Source organism: Barbus barbus (genome assembly GCF_936440315.1).
Source record: "Barbus barbus genome assembly, chromosome: 29".
NCBI classification, from domain to species: Eukaryota; Metazoa; Chordata; class Actinopteri; order Cypriniformes; family Cyprinidae; genus Barbus; species Barbus barbus.
The window spans coordinates 2,639,187-2,653,599 of NC_136757.1; the positions used below are offsets into that span (position 1 = coordinate 2,639,187).

General features: G+C 38.4%; 1 protein-coding gene across 4 annotated transcripts; it reads left to right on the top strand.

Annotated features, from left to right (window-relative positions):
- The first annotated feature begins 1,109 nt into the window (after window positions 1-1,109).
- LOC306849398 (mRNA-decapping enzyme 1A-like) lies at window positions 1,110-11,019 on the top strand. Of its 4 annotated transcripts, none has more exons than XM_079384375.1 (10): window positions 1,110-1,278; window positions 1,616-1,656; window positions 1,762-1,889; window positions 5,225-5,291; window positions 5,482-5,611; window positions 7,016-7,108; window positions 8,174-8,665; window positions 9,390-9,443; window positions 9,532-9,717; window positions 9,818-11,019. In XM_079384375.1, the coding sequence occupies exons 1-10, from the start codon at window positions 1,141-1,143 to the stop codon at window positions 9,896-9,898; spliced, it is 1,410 nt and encodes a 469-aa protein (XP_079240501.1). In that variant the 5' UTR covers window positions 1,110-1,140; the 3' UTR covers window positions 9,899-11,019. The 4 variants fall into 4 exon arrangements, with proteins under 4 accessions (XP_079240501.1, XP_079240500.1, XP_079240503.1 ...); XM_079384377.1 differs by having other exon boundaries at window positions 1,114-1,278; window positions 9,582-9,717; XM_079384376.1 differs by having other exon boundaries at window positions 1,114-1,278; window positions 8,174-8,638.
- Window positions 11,020-14,413: the final 3,394 nt, after the last annotated feature.

Genomic DNA, 14,413 nt, shown 5'->3' on the forward strand with positions numbered 1-14,413 from the left:
GTGGGACACCAACTTTTCGCTTTCCATCTCTTTCATTTCATGGATTATAAGAGTTATCCGGGTCAGAGCGTTACCGGGTCCATAGGCCATGACAGAAAATCAGTGTATAATTCCAACCTGGCATAAAAAAGCATGAATACAGCCTATGATTGCTGATTAATTCACATTACCTCACATTAGCTATACATTCCTTCTGTAACTTCAAATGTTATTCTATTGGAACTTATCTCTCTTATTTCTATTTTCTGATTAACTGGCTTTGGAAGAAAAGATCTAACATTAACTTAACTTAAAAAAATTTTGTAAAAGTTGTTCAAGAAACCTAAAGCTTCAACTTACTTCAAACAGGGCTGCCAACTCAGTTCAGCCTGGAGTGAGAATTATTCAGGAACAATTAACAAGCTTGTGATTAGATGTTATTGTTTTCTAAATGTGTTCCAATCTAAACTATATAGGGAACCCTATAGTTAGGCTTAAAAGCAACAATTGATTTTTATACATGTTCATATTAGACCACTTTTGTTTTTTGTAACGTATATATCTTAATTATAATTAAAAGAGTAATTATATAAGTAAAAATGTAATAAATGTAATTTTGATGTTATGTTTTCACGCTGAGTGATTACATGAGACACATTCAAGCTGTAGTGTATCTCTCAGCGTGTCCTCGGATGTTCATGGATGTTTATTTCATGTTTATTAGATTGCACTCCTGCTTCGCTTGAACCGAAAGAGCTCCGGAACAGAGTTTGACTTGTTTCCTGTTATCAGAAGTAGCCTGCTCTGTGCTGTCTGTCAGCATGTGTCCTCTTTGCTCTGGGATGTTTTTCACTCCGTGTGGCGCAATAGTTAGCAGAGGCTTGAAGGTACACCAGATGCATCGCGTCCTTGGGTTTGAGGCTAAAAGAAATGTTTCTTTCAGTACGATTAAACAAACAAAATGAAACAGTAGCATGTTAAATTTTAGGGTGGCTCCTGGGGTGGCCAATCAGATGTCAGAGTGACGTTAACGTGCGTTCTATCGACTACTGGGCCCGAGTGAGAACGGAACCATGAGCGAATCCTGGCCGAAGCACGGACATAAGAAAACGGCAACCGGAAGTGTTCGTCCTGGAATGTGTTCCGTGTAGGCACAGCGTAATGATGGAGTGCGTGAATAAAGCGGGTCAGCTCATGAGTCTGGCGGCTCTACAGCAGCATGATCCCTACATAGTGAACCTGCTGGACGTCGCCGGACAGGTCGCGCTCTATACCTTCAGCTCCAAAGCAAACGAATGGGTGAGATTTCAAAACGCATCGCCATATCAGCCTGCAGTTGCTAATAGCAACGCTGTCGCTCAGCATCTCTCTATGATGATCTGTTTATTACCCATTAATTCAATTCAATTAGCAGACATGATAAACAACATGTATGATTACAGGCGTCATCTGATAATAAACTAATCAAAGTAAAATTAGTATCACATCCTGTCTAAAAACAAAGACTTCTGCAAATAAAATCGCTATCAGCTTTAATCTGGCGGTTAAATCGCTAAAAACTCAGTCTGCGATTGTATTTTTATTTATTACTAAATATGAAATCTGTTTGAAAACTAAGACATGTCTCTCACTTTAGGAAAAGACTGAGATTGAAGGCACATTATTCGTGTATGCCAGGTGAGGGATGACTGGAGCTGTGAAGGCCCTCGATAAGTGGTTATATTATTAATAACACATCGATCTGTCGTGTGATGTCATGTAAGGATGACTGTTTTTCTGCAGGTCGGCATCTCCCCATCATGGCTTCACGATTATGAACCGCTTGAGTGCAGAGAACTTAGTGGAGCCCATCAATAAAGACTTGGAGTTCCAGCTCCAGGACCCTTTCCTTCTGTACAGGAATGGCAACTGTAAGTAAACACACTGCTTACATTCATCTGTTAGCCGTCCATTGATGTGTTGTTGTTTGCAGTGAGAAGGAGCCCTGTTTGACTCTTTCCCTTATAAAGTGTACAGGTGCATCTCAATAAACTAGAATGTTGTGGAAAAGTTCATTTATTTCAGTAATTCAACTCAAATTGTGAAACTTGTGTATTAAATAAATTCAATGCACACAGACTGAAGTAGTTTAAACCCACCAATTCACTCTCTCAACACATTAGAATACTTCATAAAAAAATATTTTTAGTGAATTATTGGCCTTCTGGAAAGTATGTTCATTTACTGTATATGTACTCAATACTTGGTAGGGGCTCCTTTTGCTTTAATTACTGCCTCAGTTCGGCGTGGCATAGAGGTGATCAGCCTGTGGCACTGCTCAGGTGTAATGGAAGCCCAGGTTGCTTTGATAGCGGCCTTCAGGTCATCTGCATTGTTGGGTCTGGTGTCTCTTATCTTCTCTATGGGGTTCAGATCAGGCGAGTTTGCTGGCCAATCAAGCACAGTAACACCATGGTCACTGAACCAGCTTTTGGTACCTTTGGCAGTGTGGGCAGGTGCCAAGTCCTGCTGGAAAATGAAATCAGCATCTCCATAAAGCTTGTCAGCAGAAGGAAGCATGAAGTGCTCTAAAATCTCCTGGTAGATGGCTGCGTTGACTGTGGACTTCAGAAAACACAGTGGACCAACACCAGCAGATGACATGGCAGCCCAAATCATCACTGACTGTGGAAACTTCACACTGGACTTCAAGCAACATGGATTCTGTGCCTCTCCAGTCTTCCTCCAGACTCTGGGACCTTGATTTCCAAATGAAATGCAAAATCTACCTTTATCTGAAAAGAGGACTTTGGACCACTGAGCAACAGTCCAGTTATTTTTCTCCACAGCCCAGGTAAGACGCTTCTGACGTTGTCTCTGGTTCAGAAGTGGCTTGGTAGCCCTTTTCCTGAAGACGTCTGAGCGTGGAGACTCTTGATGCACTGACTCCAGCTTCAGTCCACTCCTTGTGAAGCTCTCACAAGTGTTTGAATCTGCTTTGCTTGACAGTATTCTCAAGCTTGCAGTCATCCCTGTTGCTTGTGCACCTTTTCCTAACCAAATTCTTCCTTCCAGTCAACTTTGCATTTAATATGCTTTGATACAGCACTCTGTAAACAGCCACTTCTTTCAGTAATGACCCTCTGTGATTACCCTCTTTGTGGAGGGCGTCAATGTTCGTCTTCTGGATCATTGCCAAGTCAGCAGTCTTCCCCATTATTGTGGTTTCAAAGAACAAGAGATACTCTGAATTTATACTGTAGAGATGGTCATTTAATGAAACTCTAATGTAAATATTCTAATATTTTGAGATACTGATTTTTGACTTTCATGAGCTGTCATCAAAATTTTTGTATCATTGTAAAAATGTCCACCTTCAGCTTGTGCTTCACATATCATTTTGTTGTCAAATCTTTACGGATTTTAATAAAACAAACATAAGAATAACTTTTACATTAGTAATATTTCAAGATGAACACTTACTGGACTGAAGCAAGTAACTTAGATTTATTAATAAAAAAGAAATTAAAATCTTCAGGATCAAATCGTCCATCATTATTTTGAGGAGCATTTATTTGTTCATCTCAGTCATAAGCCTTGTATGTTTTGAAACTATAGAGTTTTGATCGTAAAACTAATCATCTGCATCAAATTACTTATTTATGAATGAATAAAATGTAGGTGTTTTAATTTTCCTCGATTATGAGCTCCATATTCTCACTATATCATTCTATTTGAATCATAAAAGCCTGATGTATCAAACATGCCCCTAAACAAATAACACGCATCGCAAACTATTTTAGATGTTTTTATTAGTGCTGTCAAAGGATTAATTGCATCCTAAATAAACGTTTTTGTTTACATAATATATGTATGTGTACTGTTTATTTATTATGTATATATAAAAATGCTCACATGCAGTAAATATTTTGAAAACATACACACATAGTATATATTTATTTAATCTTAATCACCTTTATTTATATAGAGCTTTTAACAATATAGATTGTGTCAAAGCAACGTTCCAATATCAAAACAGGAAAATAGTGTCAATAATGTAAAATGACAAGATTAAACTCCATTTTCAGTTAAAGGCATTTCATTATTGAATTCAATATATTCTTACATTATATATAAATATATTGAACATATAAGCAAAACATGTTTTTCTTAAATATACACATGCATGTGTTTGTATTTATATACACACATGTAAACAAAAACTTTTATTTTGGATGTGATTAATCGTTTGACGGCACTACGTTTTATATTTTGTCTAAACGTCCAATAAACTGTTCCTTTAGAAAAACAGATTTTTCAGACTATTTTGTCAGGATTTACACGGTTAAAGTGTTTCTTTACAGAGAATCAAGCAAATATTAGATCTTCATATTTATGAAAAGTTAAGGAATATATATTCAAAGATAGCAGGACAGCCTCTTATTATAAAAACTTCTAAAGGCTGTCCAAGAATATTGTTTCTAACCCTAGTCATGTGTTGTATAATGAATTTGTGCTTCTACCATAAATGTTGATATAAGTTCCCAAGATTTAATCGAGTAAAATGAAAAAAAAAGTCTGTACATCAGGCTGTCCTAGAACTGAATAAGGTACACATTAAATGAAAACTCCAGGAATCCTGTTTTTTTTCCTATCGTGGATTCTCTTGTAGTTATAGCGTCTGTCTATTGTGAAATGTTTGTATGTAAAGAAACACTGCTACGCAAGACAAAGTTCAGACATTGTCTGACAATAAAGTTGATCTATCTAATCTTATTATTTCTGAATATTATAACTAACACCTTCATGTCACTGTCAGTTTTGTTGGTTGTGAAATGATAAATATATAGTGCCTGCAACTTTATCCGCATGCATGGAGTACATGCATATAAAGCAATATTATATAGCCAATTTCAACTGCTTGATTGTGTACATCTTTGCCAAATGTAAACAATATTATATTGTCTAGCTCTAATCTGCTAAATGTGACTATAAGGCATGATAATATTAAGATATTATAAGCATTAACATCAGGATTTTCTGTCTAGCTGCTTTGAAACAATGTGTTGTAAAAGTGCTATACAAATAAAATTGGCTCTTGGATTTTGGCTTAGTAAAACAGGTAATGTTCTCCAGTGTGGTCCCATATCTTTGGTAGTTTATTGGACTGATGTTTTACTGTAACTGTACACCTGGCCACAGCACTGTTCTCCTGTGGAAGAGCAGTTGAGCTTTATTTGATTGTGTGTGTTTCTCTGTGTGTCAGTGGGCATCTACAGCATCTGGTTCTACGATAAGGCCGACTGCCAGAGGATTGCACAGCTCATGCTACAGTGAGTATCCGTGTTTAACACTCGGCTGCCATCAGGAAAACGCCGGTTGCCTGATATCTAGAGTGATGTGGACGGGTGAACTCTAAAGTCTGCTCATTATAAATGATCAATTTAACATGAGAAGCCTGAATTGCTGCTGAATCTGTGTTGTCCCTGTAGTTAAGTTCCAGTTGTTGTTCTGTGTGTGTAGGATAATCAAACAGGAGGCGTTGCGAGTGTCTCCCGACAGAGGCCTGGGCGGCAGGACGAACGGCTGCGTTCAGACCAGACCCACAGATATCCTGGAGCTGCTCAGCAAGGCTAAAGAGGAGTATCAAAGGGTATGACGACCCTCACGTCTCATTTCACTTCTGTATTTGTTGTTCACTCTCACAGCAAGATTACTGCTCAAACTGAAAGCACATAGACCTGGTTATTATTATTATTATCATTGTCATCAACTTTGTCTTGTCTTTTCCCAGTTTAGAGGGAGTGGTTGTATCACAATATCAGTATTAATACAATAGTAATTTAAGAATGCTGCTGTTGTATTTCACGAATACGGGCATTTGCTAATAATATCACATATTTACTCTCACAGGAATGCTTGGTGAAGTTTCTCTGAGTTAATCAACAAGATCTGTCACAATTGCAAAAACCCAATTTTTATATCAAAATATGTAAATGACTACAGCCCTTGATTGTTTTATATCATCCATTAAATATTGTTCTTTATAGTATCATACATGTTTAGAGGAGTGTAACCACAGGTAAACATGTACTATATGACTTCTAGCAATATGGTTTACACTCTTCAAAATAAAGGTAGCTTCACGATACCATAGAAGACCCTTTTTTTGTCTAAATGGTTCCGTAAAGAACCTTTAACATCTGAAGAACCTTTCTGTTTCACAAACGCTTCTTTGTGGTGAAAGAAGGTTCTTCAGATTATAAAAAGGTAAGAAAGAGATGGTTCTCTGACTGTATGGTTGTTTGAGGAACCAAAAATGGTTCTTCAATGGCATCTCTGTAAAAAACCTTTTAAGCACCTTTATTTTTAAGAGTGTATATAGCTCTATGGTATTTGTTATGAAAAACAGCAGCCTAAACATAACATATTTTTGTATTCAAATTGTGAATGAGTTATATACAGAAAGTAAGCATGTCGTTCAGTTCAGTGCAAGCTCTGAAGTTCTGCAATCTTGTGAAAACTCCTGTTATAATCAAATAATAAATGGTTTGATTGCGTTTAGACCGCACGGTAAATCTCTCATTTACGTTGCATTAGGTTATAATGAAAGCATTCGTGAGCATGCAGAACAGTGTTGGGTAAATGCCTCTTATTGGCTAACTGAGACTTGTCAGCGTTTGCATATTGTTGCTCTTTTGTTGGCTTCTATTGTCTTCATTTGTAAGATGCTTTGCTAAATGTAAATGTATTGACCATTGTGTTCACATGCTCAACATACTGTCTGTGATTGGCTACATATTGAAAACAAACCTTTAATGCTATACCCACACAACTATACGAGGGAGTGTTTGAAACCATTTATACAATTTCAGTATAGACAGTATATATACGTTTTTGTTTTAACTGAGAAATGTTCGAGTAATTGTTAACCAAAGAGTTCATGTTTAATGCTTTGTCCTTATTGTAACATTTTTTAAGGAGGCACAAGTGGCAATTTAGTGTGATAATAGACTTTGAATGCTGGAATTACAGGGTTTGTATGTTGTGTGTTTAGAGTCAGTCGTTTGAGAGAGATGTTCAGCTGAGCGCTGAAGCTGCGCCGTCACAGGAGAAGAGAGAAGACGTCACAGCCGCTCAACACGAGAAGGTGCTGCTAATCTCACTTCTACTAGATCTGTTGAAACTGTTTTTGCTCTTCTATTGTAGGCAATACTAATCATTGCAGCAAAGCCCTTAAGTTAAGAAAAAACTAAGTCCTATGGTTAAGGAAACCCTCTGTTAAGGACATTACCGTCGTCATGAAGTGTTTTCCCTTAAAGAACAGGTCCCTTCAGACACCTGCTAAACTCAAGTCAACGATCAATATTAAAATATGATAAAGCAATGTGTATTGTCAAAAGGGTGAGGTCAGTGACTTCAATAACATTTGATTCAGGGAAAATCTAGTGTAATATAATGTGAGTGGTGCTTTTGATCATTGAACACCGTGAACAAACTATTGTAATGGACTGGTTAGGATGTAATGTATGAAGTATTGTTACACTGCTTAAATAAGCAAATACACACCATGCACAGAGTACCTCACTGGCAAATATTTAAGTTGGAGTTTAATGATCTCGAGTGTTTTCAGCTTATCAGTGCTTTTTCCATAATGTAGAGACATGGTTGCCAGATTGGAAAGATTCAGTCAAACACTGTCAAAAATATTAAATTTATGGGGGGAGAAATGCTCATCTGCAGCTGCAACCAAGAAAGCTTGTGGAGGTTTGTTAACAATACAAGATAACACAGATTCCATATTAAAATGATATGTTTTTATGGTGAATAACCAGCAGGCAAATTTCACAGACGTTTATGCTTATTAAATCAAGAGAAGCCGAAGTCACAATGAAAATAAAATAATGCGCAGCTGTATCTGAACTGAACTGTCTTGAGCTGAATGAGATGCGTCTTTTAGAGTCTCCATCATTGATTCTGTTCTTCTATTGGTTGTATTATATGAATTGCTATAGAAAGGTGACTTGACACTAAGTATAATGCTTAATCTTTTCCAGAAAGGCTATTCCAAAAAGGCATTATTGAAAAGATGATTAATTTTGTAGCTTTACTACTGTCAGAAAGTGAGCTTGATTTGCAACACACGTCACAGTGTGTGATCGACTCATGAATAAATGATTTGTGACATGCATCTGCTTTTGTTTCCTCTCCACAGTCCGGTCACTCAGTAGTGAAACAGATCACCGTGGAAGAGCTTTTTGGTAGCTCTCTGCCCAAAGAAGCGCCCCAGTCAGCAAGCTCCAGTGTGGGAGACCGCATGCGTGGGCCTGCGTTTGCCCCTGCGCCTCACTCGGTGGAGCCTCTCCTCGCTCCTCGCCTCTCTGCTGACCCAGGAGGCCCGGCGCTGGTCTCTCTCTTCCAGGGATGTGGCACCCGAGACCCAAGACCGGCTGCTTCAAATACGGAGGAGAGTCAGAGCAGGTCCACCAGCCAATCTGTGCGTCGAGGTTCGGCCGGTCCACTTCCTCCTGCGTACATGAATCCTCTCACAGATGGGCATGGGATGGCCGTGTCACTGCCTGGGTTCATGCCCGGCCCGCTGGTCACCCCACAGAGCTTCAGAGAATCCGCCTGCAAAGTTCCAGGGCCCTTCACGGGAAAGGCTGCATTGTCGGCACAGGTGAATACACCGAGCAGCGTTTTCATGGTATGTGTGTTTTTTTTATTCTTTAAAAGAACCAATTAATTAAAACAATTAATTTGTGAATCAGACTACGCTGTCCATGTACTAAATTTTTGCCAGCAGTTTTGGGCTAAAGTTACTTTTTTGGAGTAGTATTATGTTACTCCATAAAATATAGCTAATTACGTTATTTGCATTTTATGGAAAATAATATGCTGCATTACTGTTGTTACTTTTTCAAACCTCAGCTGGCTGTGGCTCTTTCTTTCAGACAAATATAGCGTTATGCTGGGGTAGCTTTTTAGTTTTTTTTTTAATTAAGTTCTTTTTTGTACGTGTAAATGCCCATTCACTGTAAACAAAGTAAACAGGCAAGACTGAGCATGTTTTTATGATTTAGATCTGTTTATTTATTTCACAAAAAGGGACAATGTACATTAATCAACATTTATGAATGCAAATGTACCCAAATTAACACGAATGGTAGTCCTTTTGCCAGGTATTATTAGGAAAATAGAAGAACAGTTACAACAAAATTCAACCAAGAATTATAAACGACTCTCCAAAATACAATTAATGAAATGTATTCTCTTCACATTAAAATTTGTATTAATTAACATTAATGCAAAATGAATATCACGCATTGTGTTTTTTTCACTTTGACATGCGTTAATGGAAAACAAAGAGAACATGCACCATTTAAAATAAAGCTTAGAAATGTATCTTGATCTCTCCCTGTCTTTGACAGAGTAAAGAGGCGAATGCGTTTACACAGTCCTCGACTCTGGCCAAGCCCGTTCCAGTAAGTGCACTTTTGAAAGCATTGTCAGGTTTGGTGGCAGTATACTGACATGATGGCCATTATGATTGATGTCTCTCGTCATGTGAAGGCGGGGCCAGCTGTCCAGGGGGCGGAGTCTTCACTGCTGCTATCTCCTAGTGTGTTCCAGCATTCGATGACAAAGACAGCCGAGCCGCTGAAGAACCCTGCCTCCCCGACGTCTCCCACAGCAGACCTGCCCTCTTCCCTGTACAGTCGTACCCAGCTTAAAGATACACTCATACATCTCATAAAGGTACAGACTGACACCCGCACGCTCACAAACCAACAGTCAAGAAAGACTCATCCATCAAATTATTCTTGTCTACAATTGTCTGCCTATATTTGTTTTGCAGAATGACGCCCATTTTCTCAGTGCTATCCATGAGGCCTACAAACAAAGTCTCTCTAAAGGCCTCAACAACATCAAGTTATAGCCGCAAACTGAGAAAACAAAAGGTGCCAGCTGGAGCCGTCTCTGATTCAGCGTGAAGCTTGTCTACATCCACTACATTGACTACTGATCGACTCTTATGCTGCCCTGATGAACAGCATTTCCCAGGCTGCTGTGTGCTCTCTCGCTGAGCTTTCCCATTTCAAACCTATTTATGTTCATCTGCCAATCTCTTTTTTTTTCAGTCATTTTCTCTCTATGACTCCCAGCGTAATTATGTTAAGGGTCTTGTGCAATACGAAGCATTGACTCTGTGGAGAATTGCTTTTGATTTATGATCCTGCCTTAGACGTATGGATATGATACGGTATCCCAGTCTCAATAGTGTTTTACTGTTAAATGATCAGTATTGTGGTTTGCAGCAATGGGATTCTTTGAGCTCCCGGCATATATGGATTTTGAGTAGGATGTGCACTTATTTCCTCTTTTCTTACAAACTTGGTTGTTTAATTTAGCCAGAAAATGAATAAAGGTTAGTAGTTAAACTTTTTTTTTTTCTCTTGATACCACAGTTGAACTATTGTGTGCAGGTAGTAGACTCTATAAACATCAGCGTATACAGTTATGGTGCCATGTATTGCTTTTTAAAATTGCAGACAGATTGAAATATGAAATAGATTATTTAAAGTGCGATGCATCAAATCAACATTTCAGTGTTTCTGAACTAAAGCTACTTTAAGATGTCATTCTGCTGTTCTCTGTATCAACAGCAGGAGGACTGTAGTTTGTGTACACAACGAGATCATTTAACGTAAGCCACGATATTTAGCATATCATTTAAAGTAGAATGAATTTTTCTGCTTGCACTACTAGTTCATTGTTTGTTTGACAGGAATTGTTTTTTTTTTTAAATTCACAAGGTTTATGTAAAAAAAAAAAGCTGTCTTGAAAGGAAATTTCGTTCCTTTTTTGTGTGTACGGTTTGCTTTTATCATGGGGAATTGTAAAACCTCACCACAAATGAAAGTCGTCATTCAGTGTTGCGGCAGCTGCAAGGCTACATACTCATTTCATGTAAAAAATAACAAAATAAATCTCTCGAATGCATCAGGATGATCTGTTACAATGGTTTGTCTTGAGTTCAATAAACTATTGCTGTAATTTAGTTGTTTGCATTGTATTATAGTGAAACTTTGACAAAGAAAATCTGCTTCTGTATTTCAAGACTTTGATTTTTGCCTCCAAGCATGTTTAATGTTTAAATCCTTTTTTCCATGGTCATGGGCGCCAGGCTTGTTGATGCACACAGGGGGCAGTGCGTACGCACAGATATGATCTTAGAGTGTGCATGCGCTTAAATCCACGCCAGCGCTCATATTTGCAAAAGCTGTCTTTGTTGTGGACAAGTGCTTAGTGTCACGTCAAGGTCTGAGCAGACATACACTTGTTCTTGACGGAGTACTGCAGGTTTTTGGAAACATAAGCTGCTCTTGCAGCTCGCTGATTTATGTTAATGACATTAATTAGGAGTCTTTTACATGGCAGAGAGCTGAAACCATTCAGTTGTGCACAAGTTCAAGATCATTCTATGAATCACACGTACGCATATTTGAGAGATGATCATAAGATCAAATTGAGGATGGTTTCTTTGCAACATTTTATAAATGAGGCCCGTGGAGCAAAAGCTAGTCCGCTCCGAACACACAGAAGAGCTACTGTAGCACAAATCACTGAAAAACATAATGCTGGTCACATCGCAGACCTGTCAGAGTGCCCTATGACCCCTGTCCACCACCGAAAGCACCTACAGTGTTCACATGAGCATCAGAACTGGACCATGGAGCAATGGAAGAATGTGGAGGAGGCAATGTTAGATCTGGACCGTGTTCTGCTGGGAAACCTTGAGTCCAAGCATGTCCTGCTACCAGTCAATATGGACAATTCAGGTAATCCCATTGATGTAACGGGAAATAAAGCCAGGATTATTTGATTTTTCTGTAACAAGTTCATGGTCAGCTGCAGGAAAAAATAAAGAATAATTGTTAATAATAACAATATAACAACAATTGTTGTTTAGCAAAATTTCGATCTGGTATATTTTTCAATTCTTGACATATTTACAGATGGTTCTACGGATCCAACATCAGGTTATACACAGCTGTAGCGGGAGTGGAGGGTAATGATATTGTTCATATATTGGCTAAACAAACTTTAGGACACCCAAATATTGATATTCAGGTCCCACCAAGTAAAAATAAGGTAAAAACAAATATATATATATAACATATTAGAAATAATTTGGCCTCAGATACAGGTGAGTTTGGAGAAATGTAGCATTACATCGCTTGCTCACCAGTGAATGGGTGCCGTCAGAATGAGCCTCCAAACATCTGATAAAAACATCACAATATTCCACACCACTCCAGTCCATCAGTAAACATCTGGAGAAGTGAAAACTGCGTGTTTTTAAGAAACAAATCCATCAAGATGTTTGCATGTTTGAAAAAGCTAAATTATGGATAAAGGTCTTGTATTTTAGCCAAGAGCAAAGGTTTGAAGTTAAAAATGTCTTGATGGATTTGTTTCAGCTTTTGTCTTCTCAAGATGTAAACTGATGAAGACACATATGTAATATACTCAACCTGGAATCTAGAGGAATTATTTTACCAATGATTTGACTTACAATATTCAATATTTTAACTTTAGTGCATTCCCACATACAATGGAATAAAGTTCCCTTCTCTTGTTTACATTTGTAGCATATATCAGGAATATTCATGTTGAAGTGATGTAACTTAATACTTATAACTGGAGTGATATATTTTCTACTCAACCATTTATATAGAAGCCGTCTCAAATGAGTGTTCATTGTCTGAGTTTGGGCTTTTAAACATGCTATTTGCCTCTTCCTCAGTTATATCTGCCTGCAGGTCAGACCGCCATGTCTGTCAATAAATTATTCTTTAGATTTGGCCACAAACTGTTTATATAACAGAGATATCTGACCTCTACTTTTCAAACAGTTAAGTGTAATATTTTCCAAATTAGAAAGAGGAGGCTCAACCAAACTTTGGCCTTGTCTTGATAGAATGAAGCTACATACGGTGGGGAAAACTATTATTTGATCCCCTGCTGATTTTGTACGTTTGCCCACTGACAAAGAAACAGTGAGAGACAGAATAACAACAACAAAAAATACAGAAAAATGCATTTCAAAAAAGTTATAAATTGATTCACATTTTAATGAGTAAAATAAGTATTTGACCCCTTTGCAAAACTTGACTTAGTACTTGGTGCAGAAACCCTTGTTGGCAATCACAGAGGTCAGACGTTTCTTGTAGTTGGCCACCAGCTTTGCACACATCTCAGGAGGGATTTTGTCCCACTCCTCTTTGCAGATCCAAGTCATTAAGGTTTCGAGGCTGACGTTTGGCAGCTCGAACCTTCAGCTCACTCCACAGATTCTCTATGGGATGAAGGTCTGGAGGCTGGTTAGGCCACTCCAGGACCTTTCTTCTTGAGCCACTCCTTTGTTGCCTTGGCTGTGTGTTTTGGGTCATTGTCATGCTGTAATACCCATCCACGACCCATTTTCAATGCCCTGTCGGTACATGGCCCCGTCCATCGTCCCTTTGATGCGGTGCAGTTGTCCTGTCCCCTGTTTTCTTGGTGACCATGGTCCCAGCTGCCTTGAGATCATTGAGAAGATCCTCCCGAGTAGTTCTGGGCTGATTCCGCACGTTCTCATGATCATTGAAACTCCACGAGGTGAGATCTTGCATGGAGCCCCAGACCGAGGGAGATTGACAGTTATTTTGTGTTTCTTCCATTTGTGAATAATCACAGCAACTGCTGTCACCTTCTCACCAAGCTGCTTGGCGATGGTCTTGTAGCCCATTCCAGCCTTGTGTAGGTCTACAGTCTTGTCCCTGACATCCTTGGACAGCTCTTTGGTCTCAGCCATGGTCTCGGTGGAGAGTTTGGAATCTGATTGATTGATTGCTTCTGTGGACAGGTGTCTTTTATACAGGTAGCAAACTGAGATTATCTCCCTTTAAGAGAGTGCTCCTAATCTCAGCTCCTTACCTGTATAACAGACACCTGGGAGCCAGAAATCTTGCTGATTGATAAGGGGATCAAATACTTATTTGACTCATTAAAATGCAAATCAATTTATAACTGTTTTTAAATGGGTTTTTCTGGATTTTTTGTTGTTATTCTGTCTCTCAGTGTTCAAATAAACCCACCATTAAAATTATAAACGGATAATTTCTTTGTCAGTGGGCAAACGTACAAAATCAGCAGGTTTTTTTCCCCCACTGTAATTGCAAATATTTGAAAATGTGCTTTTGCAGAATTCCAAAGCTTGTCCTAATTTCTTCAACGGACATACATTTTCCTTCATTATAGAGATCAGACACCTTATTAATACCTTGAATTGACCAGATTTTAAAACCTGGATCTGGTGAAAAGCATGAGTTGTGGTAATTCACCTAGATGAGCAAGAGCCTCAAACCAAACTGTTATAGTATTTCTGGTAGATGGATTTTAGTACACT

Excerpts from the sequence above, each read along its gene's own strand:
- LOC306849398 (XM_079384374.1), top strand. The coding sequence starts at position 1,141 with ATGATGGAGTGCGTGAATAAAGCGGGTCAGCTCATGAGTCTGGCGGCT. Across the intron at positions 1,657-1,761 it reads ACATTATTCGTGTATGCCAG|GTCGGCATCTCCCCATCATG; the intron begins GTGAGGGATGAC and ends GTTTTTCTGCAG. Across the intron at positions 1,890-5,224 it reads TCTGTACAGGAATGGCAACT|TGGGCATCTACAGCATCTGG; the intron begins GTAAGTAAACAC and ends TCTGTGTGTCAG.